Source organism: Aplidium turbinatum, chromosome 11 (genome assembly GCF_918807975.1).
Source record: "Aplidium turbinatum chromosome 11, kaAplTurb1.1, whole genome shotgun sequence".
NCBI lineage: Eukaryota > Metazoa > Chordata > Ascidiacea > Aplousobranchia > Polyclinidae > Aplidium > Aplidium turbinatum.
In genome coordinates, this window is record NC_137482.1 from 10,745,355 (window position 1) to 10,772,812 (window position 27,458).

General features: G+C 37.2%; 2 protein-coding genes across 2 annotated transcripts; one reads left to right on the forward strand and one right to left on the reverse strand.

The window, feature by feature from the left end:
* LOC145779487 (cGMP-dependent protein kinase 1-like) lies at positions 1–18,312 on the forward strand. The gene is made up of 17 exons (XM_082591089.1): positions 1–127; positions 2,181–2,307; positions 6,534–6,639; positions 7,217–7,318; positions 7,773–8,015; positions 8,295–8,495; positions 9,025–9,189; positions 10,649–10,870; positions 11,000–11,057; positions 11,179–11,312; positions 12,367–12,466; positions 12,767–12,882; positions 13,400–13,593; positions 14,708–14,914; positions 15,240–15,355; positions 15,809–15,972; positions 16,464–18,312. Exons 1-17 carry the CDS (start codon positions 76–78, stop codon positions 16,731–16,733), a joined length of 2,577 nt encoding a protein of 858 aa, XP_082447215.1. The 5' UTR covers positions 1–75; the 3' UTR covers positions 16,734–18,312.
* Positions 18,313–18,595: 283 nt separating this feature from the next.
* LOC145779488 (uncharacterized) lies at positions 18,596–26,920 on the reverse strand. The gene is made up of 11 exons (XM_082591090.1): positions 26,857–26,920; positions 25,572–25,746; positions 25,014–25,144; positions 24,479–24,589; positions 24,099–24,185; positions 23,129–23,322; positions 22,601–22,740; positions 21,726–21,848; positions 21,229–21,348; positions 21,047–21,112; positions 18,596–19,956 (listed from the first exon to the last, which is right to left on the reverse strand). Exons 2-11 carry the CDS (start codon positions 25,665–25,667, stop codon positions 19,795–19,797), a joined length of 1,230 nt encoding a protein of 409 aa, XP_082447216.1. The 5' UTR covers positions 25,668–25,746; positions 26,857–26,920; the 3' UTR covers positions 18,596–19,794.
* Positions 26,921–27,458: the final 538 nt, after the last annotated feature.

Consider the following 27,458-nt stretch of genomic DNA (forward strand, 5'->3'; position numbering starts at 1 on the left):
CTCACTGGTTGTGCACGAAAAGCTGGCCAACCAAAAAAGAAGAAAAGTCGTAGCCGATCGTGTGAAAGCGATGAAATGGGAACGAGAGCTGTGAAAGCAAATCCCAACGACGTTGACGAATCAGGGGGTAAGTAGATTCTTATCATGGCCGGCTTCAATCATTTCGGTGTTTATTTTGTAAATTTGACTTAACTTATTGTGTTATGGAATTTCTGAAATTTGCAGCGTAGCCTATAAGCTAGTAGTCTTTGAAAATTATGCAAGAACTACTGCAGTATCATCTCTGCACAAGCATGCAGACTGTGCTGAGTAGTACTCAAACCAGTAAAGCTTTCTGACCTTTTTAGAGTAGGATTGTTTCATAAGAATGTCCAAAAACGACTTTGTTTTTACAATTTTAAATAAGTCCGTATGAAATCAGATGTGATCAATCAACTGAGATGTGGCTATGGACCAGGAGATAAAGATCAATGTGTTGTCCACCTATGCCAGTAACGTGCGCAGAATCGTATGATTGGGGGTTGAAATTTTTTTGTAGGCTATACGTAAAACTATGGTAGCCTATTTTTACACCTTAGAAATGAAAGTAGGCCTGCCATAGATCATAGCAGGGCCACAAGATTGTTGACTAAGATTTACCAAAATTAGGCTTTAGGCCTACCAATATTTTGTTGTCAGAATCGAATTCACTATCTTATTAAACGCGTTTGCGCATAATTAGGTGGTGTTCAAATTGTAATTTTTCAAGTTTATGTTAAAGTAATCTTGCACACCATTAACAAAAATTTCCTTTGCTTGAACGTGTTTTTCCAACTCATGCTTTTATAACTATATCTCATGCTTTGTGTTGGGTTCTATTTAACGTTTTCAAACGATGTTTGAAGGCAGGGTTATGTTTGAACGAATTTTTCATTTGGCTGTGATAAAAAGCGACAATCCAAGGCAGGCAAACATAATCTTATTGAAAATTAGTTCATAATGATTCAGATCTGCTTTTGTCGGTGTTGCTTACATTTAAGTGTGGAAAACAAAAGAAATATTTGCTTAGTGTATGCATTGTATTCACCATTCATTCCACAAAAGAATTATGCACTGGTGACGAGAGCATTAGAAAAGCAGCATTAATCGTTCAATCACAAGAAAGCGCGTTTATTCAGCTGTTTTGGTGCAAAATTACACAGGTTAATATTGCATCCATTCCGTATAGAGTAATGATTGAAATAAAATTTAAATCAGCAGTTAACTAACTTAGTAAGTTGTTTTGAGCATAGAGATTGAGGTATGAATGTCAATTTTTGTACAGTTTTGTACACAAATGCTTTGAATAATACCGTAGGCTATTAAATAATTTTAGTAACATAATAATTGTTATTTTGTGTAGCCTACTCAGCAACATGCTAAATACAGTACATACAGTATATGCTAAATAACAGGAAATGACAAGCGTAAAATTGGTCAAGTTTTAGAGGTCGATTCAAGTGTCATACAAAACTATTTTGAGTACCTGTTGTACAAATCTCTCGGTAAAATATATTCTTTGCTCGAATGAAATAGTTTGACTAAAAGCCGAAAATTGCGAGTGCAGTATGTCAAAGTATTGAACTCAGAAATTGTCGGTAAGTTAAATGTTTAAATAAATTTTCCCTGGTGACAATTTAATGCATGCTCGAAATAGGCTGTCATAAGGTTTGTTACTGTCATACAAATGGACTGACAAAAACTAATCAGAAAACGTAGGCTGACCTTCGGTTGACAAAATAAGCTAAGCATTGTAAGCAACCTTCCACGGCGCGATAAGCTAAGCAAACAAGTCGAATTCATGAATTAAGTTGGCAAAAAATAGAAAGCTCATCAACCTGTATCGTAGGAAGCTAAATTTGAAAGCCTTCATCGTTCAATTCAAGTCATAATCACAACCAGTGTAAGCCAACTATGGACTACAAAACATGCCTACCATTTTTTCCAGCTGAAATTCTTGTCATTTACTGTTGGCGTAAATAGAGTATGTAGGCTATTTGCGTGTAAACTTATGGAGTTAGTGTGTGAGTAAAATAAAGAGTAACCTTTTACTAGTTAGTTTAAATTATTTTCAGGTTTCAGTTCAGTCCATTTAATGTGATTTTTAAGACAAATTATGAAATTTAATTTTCCACTTTTTAATCTTAGCTTAATCCATTTAGAGAATTCTCACAACGAAAACATTATGTCTACGAACGATCGACACCGCAATGAGTGGCATGCTCAAATGACGTCAATTGTGGATAGATTACAATCAGAAGCTGCTGAAAAGGATGCTAAGATTGACAGGTAGCTAACTATTTGTTGTTTGTGAAATATAAAAAAGCAATTATAAGTCGATGATAATGCGATGGTGAATTTAATTGAATCATATTCACAAAATGTCAGTTCTGTGATTATGTCTGTAAACAAAACTGCCTTCTTCAGTCAGCTTAGAGTAGCCCACACTGAACTTCAAAACGTGAAGATATTGTAATGGAATAGGTTTGTAGGCCACATCATGGTAAATAACGAAGACGCAAAGCATAACAAAGTAAACTTTTTATGTTGGTATTGAATGACTGTGATATTGTTTCTCGGTGGCTAACTTCGCAATTCATGGTTCGTTTCGTCAGGAGATTTGGTAACAGTTGCGACACAAGTAAACACAGTGATCAAATAATGGCATGCGGCAAGACTGTAGTGGTTCCAGTACGTTGCTTACGATGATAAAGCATCAGCTTATAGATAAGCTATAGTTGAGTGGTCTGCTTCGATTGCTTAGTAAAGTCAGTTAGTTTGGTGTTTTATATAGGTGTGAAAAAATAGCTTACAAACGTTTTTGGTTTTGATAATTTCAATGGTTGTGATTGAAAACATGGAGAGAGTGTTTTTTATTGTGGTTAGAGTACATTCCTTTGTTTATGTGTAGCTGATTACAAAAGCAATCGATTTTGCTCCTTATTTTACTGTGTTTTTAATTTCATATGGCAGCTGTTTTGCGGCAAAAGAGTTTTAAATGGGGGTATGACATGTTTTGTTGTTACAGTTCGCGCATCATTTGGCCTATTTAGCATTAGTTTTGTTTTGGCTTATCGCTTGTTAATTTTTCAACCTTATCAAAGGGTTGTGACAACCAAGAAAAAGCTAGTATGTTTAAAGTTTTGAAAACTGTTGTTTTTGCATGTAACACAAACGAAAGATATTTTATAATAGGCTGTAGGGTCGAGACGAAAGCTAAAAATATGACTTTTGTGGAATGCTGAGTGAGGACAGGGCTAGACAGATTGGAACGCAAATGTTAACCAACACAGGGTTGCCCAACGTTTGCGTCAACAGTAAAATGACTGGAGGACTGGAGGTTATAAAACCGGATGAACTTTAGCATTCTCTATCCAATGTATAATTTATTCGTGGTGTTTTTCTAATAGTTGTAACACTTCATGTGATTTTTTAGTTTTTAAGTACATTTGGAGATCATTAGATAAATTATTTAGCAATTTAAGCAGCTTTTGAACCGTTACACTCAGTAATACCAATACGTTATGTGCACGCGTGATTTAAATTCATGAGTTTCTCACAAGTAGAACTTAATTTCAGACTAATCTCTATTTGCAGCATCTGATTCTGTTACCAGAACTGGCTTTAAGTTTGATAGTTACCATTGTTACCACTTGTTACTGAATCCCTCCCCACAGGCTTCGATTTTCATCAGTGATGGGTCAATGCCAGAATTTGATTTGAAATTAAAATTTAAAAAAAATATCTGAAATTTCTGTAGGTGTAGGGCAGGGGTCGGCAAACTGCGGCCCGCGGGCCAAATGCGGCCCGCGGACAAACTTTTTGCGGCCCTCGAACGATCTTACTTTTAGTGCATACACTAAAGTTTCATCATTATGTACGCATGAATTCATTTTATATCATAACAATGTCTACTGTTGTTAAAATAATCAACTTTGTTTTGGCAAGAGGCCTTAACCACAGCCAATTCAAAAGTTTACTTGGAGTGATGAATGCTGTAGATCAGTGGTTCTTAACCTGGGCGCTACCGCCCCCTAGTGGGCGCTGTTAACTTTTAGAGGGGCGGAAATATTCAGGGGGCGTTATAGGGGGCGCTACATTCAGAAGGTGTAACGATATTTTCCTCACTGCAAATTTGCTTTAGTAGTTCTGCTGGGGGTACGAGAATCCACCGAGGATGAGGAGCTATATACAGTATAGAGATTGTGTTTAACAAGGGAAGTAGTGATTCTCTCTCAGAGCATTCTATGTTGGCCTATACAGCACAATGCACAACACCATCCGACAAGCGTGGACGTCGGATGGTGTTGTGCATGGCCTTTGTTGTTGATAATGGGCATTGTTTCCCTTTCCTTGTAGTAAGTAAATGGCATTTTGTGGTCAGCTTTTGGCAGGGACAGCGGGCAGGCAGTGCAAGCAAACCATAAGGACTGGTCATAATAATAGTCAGTCAATAATGGTTATTAGTGTAACTCTTACTAACTACTAAAAAATCAGCAGAGATGTGCCTTAAGACTTTTAAGTTAAGAGCCTTAAGGCACATCTGTGCTGATTTTTTAGTATTAAAACTAACATCGGCTTAAACTAGTTTTTTCTTACTAACTAATAACTAATTACTACTGGCTGTAGGCTAGCCTTATGGTCTTGGAAGAAAATGTCATTAGTAGGCTACAGCCCTTATATTATGGTGGGTGCCAGACTATGGAAATCTCTGAAAAGGGGCGCTGGGGAAAAAAAGGTTAAGAACCACTGCTGTAGATCAAGATCTGGTGTATTTTGCGAGGTTAGATGGCTAAGTCGCAGTGCTATGTTACAACGGTTTTATGATTTGCGAAACGAAATAGGGACTTTCTTGAAACAAAAGAATGCAGGTTTCGGCATTGATGAACTGAGTGATCCTGATTGGTTAACAGATTTAGCCTTTCTCACTGATTTCACTTCTCATATGAACAAGCTAAACTTACAACTACAAGGAAAGGAGCAATTTATTAATCAGATGTATGATCATATTAATGCCTTCGTAAACAAGCTACGTCTTTGGGAAACTCAATTAATCAATTCCAACTTTGCTTATTTTCCCAATTTTGGCCTTTGTAAACCTTCCAACCCTGATAAGTAGCCTACATATCACTTATCGTTTCCACTAAAACTAACTTTGAATCTCGATTTTGCGATTTAAAAAATCAAAAAAACAGATTCGATTTATTTGCCTTCCATTTTCAATGGATGTCAATACTATGCCACATGAGATGCAAATGGAAATAATTGAACTTCAATCGTCTTCGTCGTCGTGTGAGCCTCTGGGGCCAAGGGTCTATCTTTTTACCACCCCAGATTCACGATGTTCCCGGACTACAGTGGAAGGCTACTAGAGAGCAGCCAGTCTTTGGTTGAACATTGAACTTCAATCATCCAACATATTGAAGGCCAAATACGATTCAGTTCCAATTGCCAACTTTTTTAAAGAATATGTCCAGAAATCCACCTATCCTCATCTGTATGACAATGCAAAACCTGTAATGTGCATGTTTGGAAGCACATATTGCTGTGAGCAGCTTTTTTCAAAAATGAATTACGCAAAGAATAAACTTCGCACTCGCCTGTCAGATCGGCATTTGAATTACGTATTGCAAATATCATCAACAAAGTTGCCAGTTGATTTAAACACCTTGGCCATGACACAGAAACAACATCATCCTTCACATTGATAAATGATAACTAAATAAAAACAATGCATTGCGTTTTAATACGTGTTTGACAATAAATATGAAACGGCAACAAACACGTCTCATTGTGCAATAGACACAGGAATAGGAGTTGCAGGTGCGCCATGATTTTAAGGATAATGTGGTGATTGTTTATAGGTTGAAATTTATGCGGCCCGCGCGTTACCGGAAGTTTGTAGATTTGGCCCAGTAGTACAGAAAGTTTGCCGACCCCTGGTGTAGGGTGTAGCCTAATTGAACAAGTTTGCTTTTAGCGATTGATGAAGTCAATCACAATATTGCAACCACTCGCTAACATTGGCATTTTCACATTTAAAACTATGTCATCAAACCGAACCAATATCCTTACGACTTATGAGAAAATAGTCATTTTTGGTCGTATGAATTTGCTCGTATCAATTTAGCTTACGCCTTCCACATTACACTGTAAGAGGTGAATAGGTAAAATAATAGCTTGTGATGCAAGTGATTGTTATGAGTTGGAAATAGAATGCAAATTTAACCATATTGCAAGTAAATAAACTCAGCCTGTTTCGGAAAGTTGTATGGTTTGTTGATAAAGCTTTCGCCACCAAAAAGGCGGCTTTTGTCTATTTGAAAAAGCTACAGCCACCTTGCGGTGGCGAAAGCTTTACCAATATGTTGTACAAGTTTCCGATCAGGTTAAGCGACATCAGGGTCTGCTTCATCACTTAAACATGTTCTCTTGTTTTTATGTGCAGACTTAATGCTATGTTAACGATTAGCAATAATTGTTAAATAGGATTTCGCTTTTTTTAAATTGTTCAGGTTAGCGAAGCAAGCAAGACAAGCTACAGAACAATACGAAAAACAAAAAAATCAATCACACAAAATGTCCAACAGTCCAGAAGCGAAACTTATCGAAACTTTACAGGTGACAAACAATTTATTGCTTCTTTGTTTGCATAGTTTTGCTACAAATCATGGCGATCTATACTACTGGCCTTCCCAACGTGGCAACAGCCAAATAATGTGGGGGCCTATTAAGTTTTGGCAACTAACAGATATTAGGCATGAAAAAGGCGTCTTTGCATGATTTATTACAAACAAACAAATACTTCTGGATTAAAAAACGAATTTTTTAACATACTGAGTGTTTTGAAAGTTGGGTCACTCTTGATTTCGTGTACCTTGATTCTGTTGATATCTTGATTCTCATGGTATTCTTAACATGTAGCTTTTGTCCTACTTTCTTGCCACTTATTTAATAATATTACTACATCTTAATTATGTTTTGGCACTGTATTTACAATTTTTAGACTCAAAAACATTACTTGACCAATGAAAATTGCTGATTATATGTTGTAACACTTATCTCAGTTGGTAAATTGAATTTTCGTATAGGCCCCCACATTATTTGGCTGTTGCCACGTTGGGAAGGCCAGTAGTATAGATCGCCATGCTACAAATGAATCACTTAAACCTACATTTAATGCATTTTCTATTCACAGAATCAAATACAAAAGTTGGAAGCTTCTGTGAACGAGAAAGATGAAGTTATCCGCTCCCTGCATAGGCAATTGCTTCAATTACGGAACGATAAGGAATCACAGGTTTTGCAATGCTTTTTAACGTCGTGTACCTATCTGACGAAATTCAACTTGTTATTGATTGATTTTGACATTGAAATTTTAATTGCATGCTTAAATTTTGTTATAACCTGCAATATATCTGAAATACGGCTAGTCTAGTGGGGAAATCACACGAACAGGATTTAGTATAGAATCACGCTTTAAAGTTTAAACAGAGGTTTGTTATTATAGCAGAGCTTCTCAAACTTTTTTTATTGTGCTACCCCATTTCAGAAAAATAATTTTCTATGCGTCCCTTTGGTGGGGAGTTTACAACAATTTGCGACCCTGTTTTGGGTCGCAACCCACAGTCTGAGAAGCCCTGTGTTATACTACTGTCTCTTTTTTCATATAGTGATTGAAAACTGGTTTTATAATATTCAAATACTTGTTTCTGATAATTACTTGACAAAATCGTTTTATGTCCATTGCTCAGGTTTCAGTGTTAAAGGATTCGGTCGAAATGGTAATTCGGGAAAAAGATTCAGAGCTTCGTCGTTTAAAGGCTCTCTGGTCACCAAGCGATGCCTTACCTGCTGATGTTGTTGATGCAAATATCATTTCTGATATTGCGAGCGCAACAAAAATGTTAAACGCTCCGGAACTTGGACCAGGGAAAAAAAGCGGAAGATTTGGTATATCGGCTGAAAATCGCCCTTCTACACAAAAAAATCTTAATGTTAGTAATAGCCTAATCTAGTGAACTATTTATTGAATCGTCTTTGTTTGAGGACATAAAACACTTTGGTTCAAGCCGATAATTTTAGACTGTATTTCAAAGTTGCATTTGGTTGAATTTATTTGCGCTGGTTTTACTGAAAATGTTAAGAGAGAATAACACCTGACTCAGTGTTTTTTTATGCATAGTTTCTATTTGCAGTCTTCTGCTTAATACTTAAATGTTAACTATAGGCTTACTAATACATTATAAAATACTTAGACTTTTCATCTTTTATAGGACGATGTTGCTCCAAAATCCGTCGAGCAAGCAAAATTCATTTCAAAAGCCCTCAATACAAATGTGTTTTTAAAAAGCTTGGATTCTGATCAAGTTGACCAACTTGTTGAGTGTATGTCACTCAACACAATCACCAGTGGTGCTAACGTTATATCTGAAGGAGAATTTGGATCGTATTTATACGTTTTGGACACCGGCTTGGTATGTCAGGCTGGGTATTAGAGCATTAGGGTTGATATTGCAGGAATCTTCTAGCCACCGTGATTCATGAAAAAAAAAACTTCAATTCAAGTCTTCTGCTTTAAATTTTAAATTAGCTTTAAATATTTAAATTTTTCATCTTAAACGTGAAATGATTTAGCACAGGGGTTCTTAACCAGGGGTTCTTAACCAGGGGTGCACGCACCACTAAGGGGTGTGAGACCTGTGCCTAGGCGGTGCGGGGATGCTGAATTATCAAGGTTTGTTGTTATATGACGTAAGAAGCAAAGTTATTTTACCAGGTTTCAACAAAAATTTCGAACTGTAGGCGACTATTACTTTTCAGCCAATCCTAGGATGGGGTGCGAGAACTGGTTGGTAATTTTAAGGTGGTGCCGACAAGGCAAAAGAATCGCTGATTTAGCATGATAAAAACAACTGTAGGCTAGTGGCGACGTGTTTTTTTTATGATGTTCTGAAGCAAATATCATAACTTGACAGTGATACTAAACAGTTTGATATTTCTCAGGTGGAAGTGTATCATACGAAAAGTGGAGTGCATTGCCACGTCACCGATCTAAAACCAGGCGCTGTGTTTGGGGAACTTGCGATTTTGTATAACTGCAAACGAACTGCTTCCGTCCGCGCAAAGTGTGATGTGAATGTTTGGTGCTTGGAAAGAACAAAATTTCAGGTTTGTTTTTGGAACTTCTTTTTGTGAAATGATATGATGCTTGTAGACTTTATTTTATGCTAAATGCGAGTAAATTTTAATAAAAACGGTTAGGGTCGTTGTGTGAGCCTCTGGGACCGAAGGTCCATCCTTTTATCACCCCAGATTCACGATGTTCCCGAACTACAATAGAAAGCCACTAGAGAGCAGCCAGTATTTGGTTTCATCATCCAAGACGCGCAGACCTTTCGCTTTGTTAGGTGATTGAAAATGTACAGTCGTTGATGATGTGGTCTGCTGTATGTTCCTCAGCATTACATTTGCAAAAGGAAGAGGCCATTCCCAATTGGTGCATAGTTGAGTGGACACGTCCGACTCCCGTGTGAAGATGGTTCAGGCTCACCCACGCCTGTCTTTGTAGTGTTAGGCCAATGGGGCATGTGCCGGCCAATGGGGCATGTGCCGGCGTCGGAGATAAACTAATGGAGCCTGGTGGTACTTGACTTCTATTTATGATTCGTTCAATTAACCGCAGAGATGTTTTGTCCATCAGCTTTGTTGCTCAGAAGATGAGCGGCTGGCACGAATGGATGTCTTGATTTCAATCGACGAAAATGCTCGTTTGAAGGAGCAGAGACCTTGGAGTGAAGAAGATGGTTGGGCTCCAATGTCCGTCGACCGAGGATAGAGTGGCTTTTTTAGGACAAGCTTAATTGAATAAAGCAACGACGAATAAAAACGGTGCACTGCATCAATGGATCTTCAAAAGTTAAAATTAAAGCAATAAATAACTTCTAAATAAGTTACTGAACATAATTCTTTTGAGCTTTATACAGTATGTGTTAGAAATATTAAGTAAGCAATATAGTGAGTAATATTAATAAATTTAAGTAGTATTAAGGGTTCGGTGGCTTAATGGTTACCTCTAAATTGATATGCGCTCGAGTTCTATACTCTACATAGTCCTACCCACGGCGATCGCTATGGTCCTAGCAAAGACTTTAAGAATGGTGCCGGATCTTATTCCTGCTTAGCACTCAGTAACGGAATGGATTCAGAGAATGGAATGGATTTAAATAATGTACTTTGCTGTCTCTTTGTAAGGCTGCAATGACACTGTCTGCGCCTGTAAATGGCTGTGCTGACAATGTCTGTTTTGTGAAGCGCTGAGAGCAACGTAGCCTATGTCTGCGATGGATACAGAGCTATAACAAAAAAACATTATTATTATATTCTAAAACCTTTGTTGGTTAGCAAAAACAAAGAGTTACATATGCCAACGTAAAGACACTATGGTATTCTCTGATAGCATGTGCCAAATTAGTCTTCATATAAACATGGCATAACCAATAGTAAGACGATGTGCTGTGACTTGAGTCCCAGACATCAAATCAACCGTTTTGAATTGATTTGCTAAAAAAAACGGTTGATTTGCTTTCTGAGGCGTTGTTTCGTTGATATTTGATATTGTTTTGTGCAGGCTGCAGTCAAAAGAACTGGCCAGTTGAAAAGAAACGAATATGTTCGTTTGTTGAAAACAGTGGAAAAGCTCAAATCGTTGTCAGACAATAAACTGCTGCGAATAGCTGATTGCCTAGAAGAAGCAACTTTTTATAAAGATGATTACATTATTCGCCAAGGGGATGCCGGTGACACATTTTACATCATTCAATCTGGAAAGGTCAAAGTGACCCACGCAGACGTAAGTTGCTGAATAAAGTAGCCTACGTCTATAAAGGGTTAGAGCGTTAGACTATTCTGAGCTTTAATTGCCTCTAATTCAATTAAGTTACTTTACATTTACAAAGCTTATTTCATCGTTGTTTTTCAGATGACCGATTCAACGATAGATGATTACCAAGAAAAGTTTGTATGCTTTTTAGAAAAAGGTACTTCTAATATACACAATTTTGTACTTGGTGTGAAGAGTTCACATCTTTACAGTAAACGGATTTTCATGCAATTCGGCAACAAGTTACACCATCAGTAAAAAAATCTGTTCGATTTCAGGAAAATACTTTGGCGAAAGTGCTTTGCTGACTGAAGACAAACGATCCGCAAACATAATAGTGGAAAGTAATTTTGTCTCAGCACTGATGCTGGATCGTCAAGCGTTCAGTTCCCTAGTTGGGTCAATAGCTGATGTATGTATTGAATACATATCTCCTTTTAATTTTTCACACATCAACAGGGATTGATACCCAAATGACGAAGATGACAGCCAAATTTTTGTAAAAACTTTAGCATTGCAGGAGATGCTTGAAATTGCTAAAGTATAGTAGGCTACTTCAGAGTACCACCGCCGCACTAACATCTGTAAGAGCAGTATCTACTTTTTTATAATTTTTGAAATCCTTCCTTCTTTTGTGTGACAAGATTGTTTGGGTTTCAATGTAGTTCAGGTGATGAAAAGCCAAGGTAGCGCAGGTTTGTTCAGTGCTACTCTACCATACATTCCATTTGGAGTCTTGTGAATGGAACATTCAAGAGCGACATGATCAGCACCCTTGTTCGAATTCTATTGAGAAAAGTCGGCTGGGGCAAGTTCATAAAAGGGGGGCGCGCTACCGGGTGAGGTAGCCTATGAAACCATGTATCGAGTCTGGTGTCGGTGACACACCATGCTGCATTCCAATTGTCTTCCATATGATGTGCTGCGCTGGTGGTATGATCACTGAATGGTTGTATGAATTCAAAGGCAGCTGGTATTAAGGGGTGTCTTGACTTTAATCTCCGGGGAGACTCTTGAGATGGGAAGTGGAGTTTTGGTTGCGATCTTCTTCTAGGCGAGCCTAGTGTATAATGGTTCTCTTTTGGCGAAGCTGAGCAGGGTGGATGGAGTTGGTCACAGGCATCCAATAACAGCACCCACACGTCGTCGTTAGTCGATGGAGTGGGTGTGGGCGCTGCGGTACCAGGCAGAGTAACAGTATTCAGTGGTGGATTGAACCGAAGCAAGGGTTGTTAAGTTAGCAAATCCTTCGATCTTGCTTAATTTATATGTGTATGGTACAACATAATTAATTCTCCATAATTCAACAGACTGATTAGCATTAGACTGATGTTTCGTCTCTTGTGCATATTATTATTTCGCCTGCTAACCATATGCGTCGACTAATGGCTCACTGCTGTGGCTTGTTTCTTTTTTCTCTTTTTGTAGTCAGTAGGACATTGGCAATAGGATTGTTTTCTATACAGGTCCAGAGAATTCCTTCTGATCCAAGCATAATTCCTTTGTCTGATTCTGCAACTTTGCTAAAACTCGATGCTGTTGTAGAACAACCTCCTCCGGAGGAAGGTATACTTTGTAGCCTAACAATAGGCCTAATCAAACATGTACTATCATTTTTAACTTATTAAACATTGTAAACAATTTAACGCCGTGCATTTTTAAAACTTGTTTTTTAAAACATCAAAGTTCAGGTTTTCTTTTCGCAGTCGGCTACAATTGCTTAAGACGAATAAATTGTACCTCAAAGAAATCTTTAAAAAAACTGAATTTCCCTTGATAGGCCTACATCACGTGTCAGTATCTAATCGACTCTTAGCTTTTTGAAAACCAGTAAATTAATCGAACTCTTAATTCTTGAATTTGAAGCACCTGGAAGCATTGTGGAAATAGATGGTGACAGTAAAAAACGAGACACAATCACACCGACCATAGACGAAACAACGGAAGCCATATTGAAAACAATTACATTAGATCAGCTGAGGGTACGTAGCAACCGCACTCTGTTTTAATGCAATTACAACTATCTATTTTCTTGATTTGAAAATAGAACATTTAGCAATATAAATTAATTAATTATTAAAGCAAATATTGAAAAGTTTGGGTGTTCATCAGGGCAATTATCGTTTATAGTACTAGTTGCAACGTTCATCTGATGAAATTGATAGTAAAAGCAACAATAAACAGGTTGGTTTATTGCTTCACTGACGTTTCGCGCACTATGACAATGCGCATCCTCAGAGAGAGCGAATAACATACAAAATAAAATTTCACAAGGTTATATACTGCACTGCGATTGAAGGCAAGAAAAAATAAAACACGCAATATTTTAAAGATTGGCCAATGGCCAATTATTGAAGAATAGTTTTTAATAGCATGGCAGATCGTTTCAATGATATGATAAAGTTGTTCAAGTTGCACAAGGCTTGATTAGTAATTTTCTCATACTAATTGAAACATCTAGCCTAGCTTTTTCAATGCTTGTTGTTTTATATTTTTAAGCCTCTGAAGATACTTGGTCAAGGTGGATTTGGTTGTGTCAAATTAGTTAAAGTTCCCGGCATTCAAAACAGTGCTTTTGCATTGAAAAGCATTAGAAAAGCAAAGATAGTCAAGACCGGGCAGCAGCAGCATGTACTGGCTGAGAAGAATATTTTGATGGCGGTTCGATCTCCGTTTATTGGACGGCTTTACAGGTAATTTCATTTGCAGACTTAAAACAAAGCAATAGGCATACCGTACTTTGTGTGTCGGAACCACAAACTTATTTTCATAATTCCGATATATTTTAGTTTACCCTTACTGCAAAACAAGTTTTCTTTGTTCTGTTTAGGGAAGATTTTCTTAAATGCAGATATTTTGATGTATTTTTTCTTTATTAAGGTTGTTATATAAGATATAGTGCATCAAAATTCAGAAAAACTTGTTTGTCCGAACATTCATTTTTGGCATGGCAACCTTCTTATAAGCTGGGAGTTTGTCTTTTCTTCTATCCCAAAGCAGGGACATTGTTTCACTGTATTATGTTAAGTACTGGAATTAAATCAAATATAGTTATTACTATCTGAAGCCTTTACAAATTGTTTCACCTAACGGATCATCAGAAGGTCTTATTCAAATAGAAAATATAGATTCTATTTGAATAAGACCTTCTGATGATCCGTTAGGTGAAACAATTTGTAAAGGCTTCAGATAGTAATAACTATATTTGATTTAATTCGCTCTGCTTTGCCTTTTTGCTTGGCATTGAGCACTTTTTGTAGTATTAATAGTTTTCATTGTTTTAAGTACTGGAATTATGTTCCTTAATTTTTGTGTTTTGTTAATATGTTCGGGTTGCACTGACTTTGATCATCTTTTGGTCTTTCGCTGCCATCCTTGCTGTGCGAATGATTTTTGTTTATTGTGTTGTGTACATTTTTGTTTATTCGTCAGCAGAAAAAAATAAAAAAACTGAACTGATTGTTTAAGATCTGGTAACCATCCTTTTCTTGTTGAGATAAAGCAATTGTTGTGGTATATGACTCAGCTTGACCCATCAATAGTAGGGCTACAGTACTGACATTGATCAATGATCATCAAAATGCACAAAAGCCAAACATCATTATAAATTATTATTTTCACATCACTGTTGTCAAAGGACCCACATATGTTTACACACCATGCTTTCTTTTGCTGTTCTCACTTCTCATCCATCATATTTTTCAACTTTTTCCTCAACACCATTCCGCCATCTTCATTTTGGTCTCTCGTTTTGTTTTTCATGCTTGTTCGAGTCACATATATTTATCGTGTATGTTGTTGCTTCAGGACCTTTAAGGATGATTGGAAGATCTACATGTTGATGGATGCTTACCTTGGGGGAGAAGTTTATAACGTTTTAAAACGTTACGGAGCGCTCAATGAACCCACTGCGAGGTTTTGTTCTGCTTGTGTTCTTGAAGCTTTGGACTATCTGCACAAAAGAGGAATTGTGTACAGAGATTTAAAACCGGAAAACCTCATGTTGGATCACAAGTAAATTCTGTTTTGAAAATATTTTTTTCTTTATTAGCAAATTTTAGTGGCGGCTCTTCTTCATATTGGCTTTCAAATGAATATTTTCTGTTTAGAATAACGGATTAATTGACATTTAAAATACCCAGCCAAGCAAAATTAAAGTTTCAGATAGCCTGTTGCTTTATATTTTTGTTTGTATCGCACAGTTTGTATGGAGGTGAAAGTTGACCAATAGCACAGTTTAAGATAATGTTTTCCGATGAAACAAGAGAGTTTTGTAGATTTCTCGATAAAACGTAGATTATAAGATTATATTGACCACATTGGTTGCTGTATTTCACAGAGGTTATGTGAAACTGGTAGATTTTGGATTTGCAAAACGCATGCAGATTGGCTTCAAAACGTGGACATTTTGTGGAACACCGGAGTACTTTCCTCCTGAAGTCCTTTCTAATCGAGGTAAACTAAACAATTCACGAAATGTTTTATTTTCAGCCTGTGTTCAATTTCTTCACTAGTTCATTTAAAATGTTGATCAAATCTAACATGTTTGAAAATGGTTGGTTGGTTTTGAATCTTTATCCTCGGACTGACATAGCCTTGATTGGTTATTCCTGGTAGTTTCGCATACTTGTAGAGGCTCTTGACGCAGGGCCGGTTACCGGGATTGGCAGAGTGAATTTTTCCGATTGTTGAAGTGTTGTTGCCGGGAAATTATTCCATTCACTAGGTGCCGCTGAATGGAGAGCAGTCCTGAAAATGCGTTGCTCAAGCGCACACCCCGAGAGTCGAACTTGCGCCGCGTGATCTTGAACCGGGCGCGTAACCACTGAGCTAACTGGCGGATCTTTGTTGCTTTTGTGAAGCCTAATTTGTAGAATAAATTAATTTGTTGCACTGAGTTCGCTTTAGGTCATGATTTCTCTGCCGACTTGTGGTCCTTCGGTATCCTTTTGTATGAATTTTTGACTCGGACAACTCCCTTCTACGCCAATGATGACATGACGGTCTACGAAAATATTCTCAGCGGAATCGAAGGCGTGAGGTTTTCCAAGCGAGTCACAAAGCATGTTGAGGTGAAGTTTTGTTTGAGATATGGAATAACATTAAGTCAAGTAGCCTAAGGACTTCAGCAACAACAAAACACTCTTCTGTAAAAATGAAAGCTGATGACATACTGGTGAATATGACAAGAACGTCATCGCAATAGCCTACTCAGAAGAATGGTCAGTTCGACACCTGTTGAGATCACACAGCTGTGGGTAGTGGGGCACTTAATGACATGTTTAGAGTGGCTCAAAACCTGCATTTTTTACCTTTCGGTTCACCAAATCTTCAACCACCAGACGCATGTGTGTAGCCCACAAAGCAAAAATATCAAATATGGACTTTTACTAACATAGTGATACTAATCTTCCGACATGCCAATAATCAACTTGTGAATAATCTTCTTCATCTCACCAACAACAATCAACAGAAGCTTTTAAGCCTGTATGCTTATTAATTTTTGCAAAAAGTCTAACTGTTTAAAGTTAGGTAACAATTTTGTTCTAAATATCTTCTGCAGGTGCTGATTCGAGGCCTGTGCAAACTAGAACCTCGAAGCAGACTCGGGTACCAAAAAGGAGGAATTGGAGATATTAGAAAGCAACGTTGGTATCAAGGATTTGACTGGCAAGGACTCAGGGCCAATAGAATCCCTTCTCCTTTCAATGTTGATGTCAAAGGTCCAACTGATACAAAACATTTTGAACTAATAATAGAAGATCCGATGAACAAAACTGAGGACAAAAAGATCCTGCAAGGTGCGAAGATGCAATGGGACGAAAGTTTTTAGAAAGCAATCGAACATGATGCAGATTGATTACATGCTTTGATTAAAGCTATTTAAATAATTACCAGACGACTTTCTTGACAAGCATATTAAGTCACTCTCAATTGAAAATGACAGGTTATCTTGAATGTAGTCATCAGCACGTGTTTACAGTATAGTATGGACTGTGGCTCACTTATGTTTTTGTTGACCTCATTTTAACAAATGCATTGTTTTAAATGCGGTATTACATTTACCCTATCAAGCGAAGCAAAAGCGTTTCATATGTTTTTAAACACTGCTTGTGAGAGAGACGTCCTTGACCTTTATATTTTAGTACATTTTGTGTTTGTAGCCTACATCCATTTTATAGCTCATATAGCACAAGAGAAAGTTTTAACCAAAGAAATATCTAAAGTGAAGTGCGTTCGCGTTTGTAGTTTGTTTGCTGATCTTACACTAAATTTTGTCGATCTACCGTAGCGTTTTATTCTTGTTTGTGCAACGAAATGTATCGAAGAATATGCAGATTCGGTTTCTTTCTTGAAGTTTTGTACAGTACTGCTGGACTTACTTGGATAAAAGTTGTTGTAAAAGCAAGTTACTATTGAACTTAAGTCAAAACCGATTGTCTTGACCATCAGTTTTCGGCTTCTTTGTTGTCAATGTTTTGTTCCAAGTGAAAGCACTAACGGATCCAAGCACTAACGGATCCAGACTAACCGATCCATGGTTATTTTGTAACGTCAGATTAATGTAGACCTACACATCATTGCGTTTTGTTGTAGTCGCCCTCCCCCCTAAAACTATATTTGCTGAATCCACCCCTAACTGGAAGCACCGTGTATTTTGAAAAATAACCTTTATTTAATATTTTACGTGTCAGCAATTGGAATAATCGTTTTTATTTCTATTGTTCTACCTTAGTATGGTTCTTGTTGAGCTACAGGTTGGTGTTAGGGGGGTGTTAGTGCAACCGAACAAACACTACCTAGCTCATAATGAACCATTTGCACAATAGGGCATCACAATAAGTCATAATTTCTAGCATTAAAACGTTTAAGTAAATGTTGTTCTACACAAAGGCTCAATGCATTTGCTTTGTTTATGTGCATTTATTATATTGTATTTGATTAACTCTATAAATTTCTTCCACCTTGCTTTTAATTTTCTTCACACCGAAAATTCTTCATAAAACACCTTTTTAAGCTTCCCGCTTAATTTTACTTTCATAATTTACACTTGATGACGTATTATTTGAATTTATGTTCGAATGATAATCCTATACTCAACGCAGAGTTGGTTCTTTTGTTTGTGATTTGTTTGGCAACTAAGTTCAAGCACCCACTCATTTTGTATGGAGGGCAATGCAATTCTGCCGTGCTCCGTTATGCGGTGTGCTTGCTAAATCAGATCTCTTCAAACTGGCAGGCAGCAAAAAGTATCCTTTTGTCGTCGGCTAGAGGCCTTTATCCCGAGGGTCTACCCTTTACCACCCTGTTATGGCGATGTATTCTAGACAAGACCGACAAGCTACTGGAGAGCAGCTACTGTAACTTTGGTCTCATTGTCAGATATGCGCAAACCAGTGTCAGGCATTAACAAAGCTCACGACTGCGAGAGATTTACTGGAGCTTGTTGGACGCAGTGCTCTCCACATGCGGTCAATGACTCTACAAAAGTTGCGAGAATCAAACTAAGAGACACATTGCATGAGTGTTGCATTGTTTTTCTATCAATGCTTTATTCTTAAAAATGACACAAGTGCGAAATAGAATGGAAATATATACAATGTTAAATCTATTCACAAGATATGTTCTTGGCAGCGAGTCATCAAAACGGCGGTTGCAGTCTACTATGCAGTTACCCCCATTAGAAGTGACAATGACAGGACTTTATTTTAAGTTCGAATTAATAGCTTCACATCTACTTTTCAATTATCGTTTTAGAAGGCAGTGGTTTTTTATGGCTTTATTTTTATGAGAATTGATTAAGATTAAGTTCTAGTATAGACCAAGCATTTAGACTAATGAAGTTATAGAATGGTCAGGATTTGATTACAAAACTGCGTAAGAGAAATCTCAAAATAGAGAAACAAGGCGCTGCATTGCATCCAACTCTCGACTAGAGGAAGAAACTTAATGATGATGAGTAGGCTATAGTCAACATTTTACTTGCTTCCATTGGCATACCTAAAACAATTTAACTACAGAGGCGTAAGGTTAGGCTATTGTACTTAATGATGAAAAATCCAAAATGTTTTTACCACTGAGTGGACAATGTTAAGCTACTTTGATGAACTTCTTTTCAAAATATCCAATTTTAGTCCGTTGGGTTAAAGTCTTGACAGGGAATATCGTTAAAAGGTGCGGCTAAAAACAATTCTTTAAACACCGGTAACAGATTGTCGTCAAGTGTTAAAGTTTGCACAGTAGGCAATTAGCTGACACTCAGAATCACTTCGCCTGATATTAGTTATCAACCATCATTGCTGAAATTCACTTTAAGGCAAAGGATCACAGCAAAGTGGTCATTACAGTATTAAAAGAAAAATACAGGAATGAAAAGCATGCAGGAAGTACAGTAGGCCTACTACTAAAACAAAAGACAGAACAAAATGGAAGGAGTTCATACGGGAGATCACAGCTGATCAATCTGTTGAAGAAGATACAAACTCCTCTTTATACTGTGCCCAGTTATCACTCCACCGACGAGACAGAGAGGTTGCGTCTACACTTACTCTTCTTAATGATTTATATTTCCTTCCACAAAAGGTTGTTAGTTCGTGACTTATCAGGAACACTTGGCTATGCTTTGCATGACATGCCTTGCTATCCCATACATTTAGTTTCTCCATATCGACTTAAAACACTTCTTTTGAAATTGCAATAGGCTACCCAGAAATGTTGACGATAACCCATTGATATTGATGCAGAGTTGGCGGTGAATGCGAGGTAGGTGGAGTGGGAAGAATTTTAACGTGTCTGGAGTCGGAGAGTTAGGTCTGTATTGGCGCAATTCGTAATCCAGTTGCACAAATATGTGGTCTGAGTCGAAGATGTTTGATCCCACTCTCTAGCTCTGATTACAGACAATCCGGGCAAACCAGATATCCTTTCTGATCGCAAGTTCCGCATTTGAGTGAAGCAAACCGATTTTTCTTTCGAAAAGCCTTCCCCTTGCAAGAATGACAAATCACGTGACCTGTACTTGAACAAGTCGGGCATTTCGAACGGATGTTGAATTTCTAGATAATACAAAAATCAACATTATTTGTCAAAAAGAAAAATCCGAAGAGTTGATCTTTCTTTCCACATTCATGAGTAAAAGCACAGAAAACACATTTTGTTTGGTTAAAAGTTAACAGTAGGATGATTAATAGTAAATTAAATGTGATTGCAAGTTTTTAACCCCAAAAAGCAGTAGCCTACCGACGTAGGCTATAGTTTTCACCGGCGTGGGTTGCAGAAGAAGTTAAATCGTTCATTTTATTCATTTTTAATGCTGCTCTTCACAAAACTGACATTTTATGACAGCATTTTAAAACCATGGGCTACACTTGAATTATTATAAGCCTATAAAGTGCAATATATTTAGCCTTTACGAATGCTGAAATGTTTAGTTGTTAATTCAGGCGACTTAGCTTCTTGCAATATTCATCCCATGATACAAAAATACAAGCAGAAAAACGCATCGCAACAACCAGCTACCGTGCTGTCAGAAAGTATGAAACTACTTGAATTTTTTGAATATACGATTTTTTCGATTTGACGCTCTTGAAAATTGCTCATGTTTGTTAATAAGTTACAGACCTCACGTGTTATTGAAAGCATTGTGATTTGTAGTTCAGCTTTTTTCTTTGTAAAACACCAAAAACAGAATATATACGTAAAAGTAAGATACACGTAGTCTCACAATTTCTCACTGTATTCCAGATCATAGCATCATTCAAATGCTTCTTCATAGCTGGTATAATAAGATTGATGACTCTATTCTACTGATCGTTTGTTAGAACTATCACATGCGACCAGGGCTGTTGAAAGGATATTTTAGGGTCGGTACTAATAAGATCCTTGGGTCCCAAATCAAGACCTTAATAAGAAAAACGCAATGTATCCAAGGAATATGCTGTTGTTTCTTCATGTTTTAGGCCCCATAACTTTATCTTCGGCTCTTGCAAAAGTACCCCCTGGACTCCCCCTGTCAACGCTACTTCCTGCAACCATACCGATCATGTTTTTAGTCCAGGAAAAGCATTGAAATTAATCAACATCTAAATAAACTAGAAGTCATAGTTGCTTCAAACGGAAGATTATATAAAACCTCGATAAACTTACAGGAAATCCCTTTAAACGAATTCTTAGATCACCGCAATCGCTCATAGCTTGAATTTCACTAGCACCCTGCAGAAAGAATAATAATCGCAGTGAGGAAAAACACCTACAGTAAATGGAGCAAACGCATCAGTCAATCTCAGTCAAGTCAATCTGGAAGTATCAGTCAAACAAATAGAACTTACTCCGACGTATACTCCATCAATATAGACTCGAGGCATCTCCGGAAACGGCGCTCCTTGTTCCAACCCCAATCTTTGATACAGTTCATCTTTGTGTTCCGAAGATGTAAATATGTCGCGATCCTGAACACGTTACGAATTGTGCGATTCAACATCATATTCAGAAATCAGATCGTTGTCATGTGAGCCTGTAGAGCCTAGGGTTTATCCTTTACCGCTCAAGATTTACAATGTTTCCGGACTACACCGAAAGGCTACTACACTAGATGTAGATGTTTCCGCAAAAAGAATTAATCTTTTCATAATTTAAGTTTTCGAATTGTTTCTTTAACGATTTTGACAGTTAAGCTACATCGTGGGGCGGGCTACAGCCTTCAAATAGATTTCTTAATGTATTAAGTTTACGTTATTGAATGAGTTGTAATAAACTGAAAATGTCAAAATATATCACTCTTGAAAGCGGATTCCTTGTAACTACTAAATCCATGCGATGGACCTACCTCAAATTTAACTCTGTAACCTCCAAGAATTTTTCGAACTTCATCGCAACTTTGCGCAACAGATCTGTGAATTCTTAATCCAGTTGTGTAGACTATAATCTTTCCCTTATCAGAGGGGATTATCTAAAACCAATATGAAAATGACTGAGGGAAACAATTTACTAAAGTTAGCCGAATTGCAACCAATGAGCCAATCTGTTTAAAATGCCATTGGCATCAAAGTTCAATTCTTTCAAAAAGTTTGCTGATAATACGAAAGCGATGTAGCATATATGTCAAAATCGGAATTGGGAATAGCGCAATCATTTTCTAACGTTCTAATTTTCTAATTTTCCATGTTTCATACGATAACTTTTAATCATTACGTAGGCTGCATAGCCGAGTGGTGAGAGCCCTGGAACAGCAATCGAAAGGGCGCCGGTTCGACACCGCTCAAGAGCATGCGGCTGTGTCTTTGGCAGGACACTGAAAGGCATGCCTGAAGGTGGACACGAAGATTGGCTTTCTTGCCTTCCCGTCCACTTAATCTAAATCTTCAACCACCGGGTGTAAGCCTGGATACGACAAACAAACAAATCACGTAGGATCAGACAACACGTAAGGGCAGCACAAAATGTTCTGTTACATCCAATCCAGTCATATGTGTGATCTCTGATGGTAAAGAATTAATGAATAAACGGGATGACAATCTTTGTGTCCACCTTCACATAACATGTCGACAAGCCGCATGTTCTGATTTATCGAAATAAATTGCACCCAAATGTGAATATGACGTTTTTTAGTCACGGATTAGGCTATGCTCAGGCTTCATCCCAACTTACAAACAACTGTAGTCGCTCAGAACTGTGCAAAGTTACTGTAGTAGACTACGATACCTTTTCCTGTTCGTCTTCAAAACTAAAATGCTGAATTCCTGCCATCACTCTGGCTTTGATTCCTCTGACATCATCTTGAGTGTTGCCAAATATTTGATTGTGGTCCCCAGTGAAAGCACCAGCAACCGATGCCTTTCCACCTGCATGATTAGTGACAAGTGATTCAACTTAGTCCACTTTTTAATGATATATTTATGTGTAGATAAAAAAAAAAACTGTTAATGGTTCTTTGTAATGGTGCTGACAAAAATGAAATTACTTTACGCAGCGGAAGTACTAAATTCAAAATATACTTACTTTAATGTAGCTGAGAAAGTTAGCGTTACACACGGATAAAATGGTTTTTTTTACAAAGCTTTCTTTTAAATGACGTGTGCTTGACTCAAAATACAAGAAGGAAGTGAGTTTTTAGATTTCTCTTTCCGAGAAGGAAGTGGTACGTCTTACTGCCCTCTGTCCACTGTGTAATGACTGGAATGATTTGAATTAAAATTACGAAACGAAAGTGGATCATCGTTTTAGACCTACCTTGAAAAGTGCATTCTTGTGTGTGGTTTAAGTCAAAATCACGTTGATCTTCTCTTGTCACTACGAACGTGGATTGCTCAATAACTTCAGTGTCAGGGATCTTTTTCTTCTTTTTCTTTTTGCGCTTGTCTTTCCGGACAGCATCGGTTGACTTTTCTTTTTGCTTTGTGGTTGACTTTGATGTGCTTTGTGACCTACCAAACACATATTATACACAAGATGAAAACTTTTCTCTAAAAATTCATCACAAGTTCTTTTACCTACACATATTTTTATAAAAACATGTAATGCACCAAAACATATAACAAATTAGTTATTGGGTAAAGAAAAACTTCCCATAGTTTTTTGAAATTTAATTGTTGAAACGAGTAGATGGACGAAGTATGAAATGTTACTGTACTAGTAGAACTGACATTTTCCGCTAGGTAGGCTACGCTTGGGGGTCAATTACTGAAATTGGTCAACTAAAATTCTCTGACATATTCTGATAATTTTACACTCTAAATACGGTATCAGAGGTGCTCTCAAAGTTTTACACAGCATTGTATTATAAAGACACCACCCAAATGAGCAGTATGAAACCTTCCTTTCGTTTCATAGGCTATAAATTGAATGAAACATCCCATTCCGACTTCCAGCACTCTGTGACATGCTGTGGCTATCTCGGAGAACCCATGAGTCACATTTAGATTATTCTACAATCAGTTCAGCCTGTTAAAGCTAATAGCTGCTACAAATAAATCCAGTTTGACTTCATTTGACCTACATGATCTATAAATTTTATAATCGATAAAAATTCCACAGCTGAATTTTGTCAATTGTCCACAGATTGGAAATTTTTGCCATCATTATGTTGGCCACACGACACTATAGTAGGTCTCAGCTCCAACATTGGGCAATAAGAAAATTTTCAACTAATGAGGTTGCATACCTGATTTTCGCTATACTACAACTGTTTTGCTTTACTTACTCAGTTAGTTCACAATACTTTTCGTAATTGGTGTAATCAAACTCTTCCGTTTTCTTGTCATGTACATCAGTCGTTGAACTTGTGGCACTGTTTTCAAAAATATATTTAAAGTTATAAGTTTCGAATTTAGCACCAGTAGGAAATTGAAATTGTTCTGGTTGAGTATGAAAGAGCCTACCCTTTTCTTGCGCTATTTTTAAACAAGCCCATGATTTAAAGCATATTTTAGGCTATAGGTGCCATCACTAAACATATTTGCCTATAGGTGCTTACTGGAGAGTGATATGGTACTCATACGGCCCTGAATCCATATTATAAGTAGCTAGCACAGCCACAAAACCTCAAAACAGTGTAACTCGGATGTTGTTATACATTCTTACATATTGTTGTGAAAAATGGCTGGATCTTCGTTTGTCCAAAACGTGGCTTCTTGTTTGGTTGAAGTTCCAGTTTGGAGTTGTTCGTTGCCCAAATTTGGTAAAAGTTTGAACCTAAAAAACACAAGTTTGATTAACATGAGCTACAAACAGTAGATGAAACGATGTAGTAAAACCTGCAACTAAGTTTCTCTGAAACATAGTCAATCGTTATGGAGTGCAAGATAGGCTAAGTCGGGAGATAAGCAAGTTCTTAAATGCCTGCTTCAATACTTTTTGATGTAGATTTTTAAAAATTGATGAGAACTATTGTGAAAAAAATGGTCTTTCATTGTCACGCTCGGTTGGTGGACTTTAGTAACAGCCTAAAGTTAGTAAGATAACGCTAACTATAGGCCTACGGGTAACAATTACAAAACTACTCAAATGTGTTAAAAATGTAATGTACACATGCATATTTGAAAAAGGTTTTGAACCTGGATTTTCAATTTCAATTCAAAATTTATTTTCGAGTTGTCATGTTAAACTCAACAACTACCTGATCATTCTTCCGCTCTCTGCTATCAGGAGCACAACTTGGTCATGTGTGGCGTCATACGCACTTACTCCATTGACGCTAAAAACGCAGTCCCCTTCTTGAATACCCGCTTCCTCTGCTGGGCTCCCTTCCTATGTTTAAAAAGAGATTGTGTTCCAACGTAATTTATTACTGCAGTCAAGTTTGATTAAATCAGTGGTGCCTTTGGGTTAAACAACGCAGTCTTTGGTCACGTCATATAATCTACTTAAGGCGCTAAGGGCAAACAATGACACGTGTTATCGATATAAATATTTTATCAGAAAGTGTTCTATGGTCAGTTAGCTCAGATAAAACGGTTGAACAAATCTTGTAGAAAATCATGCTTGTGCGGTACTATGCTTGTTAAAAGAAAGTAAACCGTTAACCAATATAGATGCTACAGCACATATAGCCTACCTTAGAAACGAATCCACTTTGTATTTCGCCGCAGAAATGTTATGCCTGTCTTTTATTGCCCAAACACGAAACCAAGTTTGGTATGAAAAAATTGAATTGTAACTTGCATCAGTTTCTTACCTTGACGCTATCAATGTAGCAGGGTGCTTCACCAGCCAACTGGATTCCCCAAGGCTCATTCTGGCGTCGTATCACTTCTACAGTGATACAGTCCATTGTCTAGGCTATGGTACTTTTCTCAGAGACGTTTATTCACGTAAAGATGAACAATCTTACCTAGCGTATTCAAAATCATCTGAAAATATTAATTGTAACTTTGTAGAATCACTTCTTTATTTTGTTACTTTTGCAAAGACCAATCGCTTGAACGATATATGAATAAGTAATAGGTCTTTCAAAAGTGGAAAATAATTGCTTTGTTCTAACTTGCACGGAAGCTTGCTATAACGGAAGTAAACCACTTTGGGCAGCACACCTTCTTACCAAGTCATAAACCTATGATTGGTTATCACATTCATTGGATTTACATCAAGGGTATCAAACAATGGACCCCGGGCGCGTATGCAGTACTCATTTCGCTCTCAAAGCAATTTCAGTTTAAGCCTCTGATTTAAAGTTTATGATGGCTACGGAATAACTTTTGTTTCAATCGTTAGGGAAGGACCTCTATCATTGGATTTTTTTTCTTTTTGCCAATTTGTTACAATTTGGTAATAGGCTAATGCCGTATGCTGCATGTTTTAAACAAAATGAAGAAAATACGTAGGCTACCGTACTGGTTGAACTTAGACTTTAGTATCTGCACTGTTCATAGCTTACATAAACCTCATTTTGTAAAGTCGCTCAAAATAATTTGTAGGCTAGCTGAATCTGGATACACAATTGAACGCGCTAATTCTAAGAATAAAACACAAATTCTTGAAATAAATACAATTCATTGCCTGTAGGCTATAACCTAACTACAAGCTATAGGAACACTTGGTAGCCTATTTGGTTCCTGCTTGATCACATTCAAAACGAATTATGCCAATGGAAAAACTTTTGTAGGCTATAACTTATTTTGCACGACTGATTAATCACCACAGTTGATCTTTTTGTAAATATATTTTGTGGTAGATTGATTCTGTTTGCAATATCTATTCAAAGCAAGGCTTATCTTGTCCTGGATATTTAGCGTATTCATTATTCAAACCAATAAATGTTTTTTTTTACGATAGCCTACTAATAATTACAAACCAATAAACAATTTATTTACGATGATTATTATCTTCCATTAGTGGACGATGTCCATTATTATTGTCCCGACATCAGTCATCAGATGTCTTTTTTAATTGCAAAAAAGACTATTAAAGTACTCTTTCTTAGGCTGCTGCATTCATAAACAAAAATGTAATCTAAAAATTACCTGAAAAGTACATTCCTGTTCGTATTGCATTTTCAGCGTGCTGCATCGGAAATGTGAAAAAACATCTGAAAAAAAGACCTTTATTTTTCTTCTAAAGCACCAACAAACGTTCTTTTTCTCAGTAGCCAGCTATGCAGCAAAATTAAACGATCTTATTTCAACCTAAAACTACACACTACGTACAGAACCGAAATAATTCATGCATGTTCTTTATGCTTGACCAATGAAGCGTGTGAGGCAAAGAATTCCATTGCGAAATCATCCCATCGACAAAGATCTCCTTCCCAAACCAGACTACTTCTGGTGCTACAACGACTATTATTTAGTTTTGCTTTAAGTAGGCTAGCTTTATTTGCAAGAAAGTAACTGTGCACTCAACCATGTTAGGATCATTGATTTGTTCTGCTGTGTGAATTTGGTTTTGAAAGTCACTACATTCGAGACTTCTTTTGCAATCTTCACAGTGTAGATAGATGCAAACGACTTGCTTTAGCCTGCTGCTGTGAGTTCGGTGTGGTAGTAGCGGTTTGCACAAGCTTTCTGAACACAGTTCTCTAGTCATGTGCAGTGACGAATTCGAATTACCTCTACTACTACAGCGA

Excerpts from the sequence above, each read along its gene's own strand:
- LOC145779488 (XM_082591090.1), bottom strand. The coding sequence starts at position 25,667 with ATGGACTGTATCACTGTAGAAGTGATACGACGCCAGAATGAGCCTTGG. Across the intron at positions 25,145-25,571 it reads GCTACATTGATAGCGTCAAG|GAAGGGAGCCCAGCAGAGGA; the intron begins GTAAGAAACTGA and ends TTTTAAACATAG. Across the intron at positions 22,741-23,128 it reads ACAAGAATGCACTTTTCAAG|GTGGAAAGGCATCGGTTGCT; the intron begins GTAGGTCTAAAA and ends CTAATCATGCAG.
- LOC145779487 (XM_082591089.1), top strand. The coding sequence starts at position 76 with ATGGGAACGAGAGCTGTGAAAGCAAATCCCAACGACGTTGACGAATCA. Across the intron at positions 10,871-10,999 it reads TCAAAGTGACCCACGCAGAC|ATGACCGATTCAACGATAGA; the intron begins GTAAGTTGCTGA and ends GTTGTTTTTCAG. Across the intron at positions 12,883-13,399 it reads TTACATTAGATCAGCTGAGG|CCTCTGAAGATACTTGGTCA; the intron begins GTACGTAGCAAC and ends TATATTTTTAAG.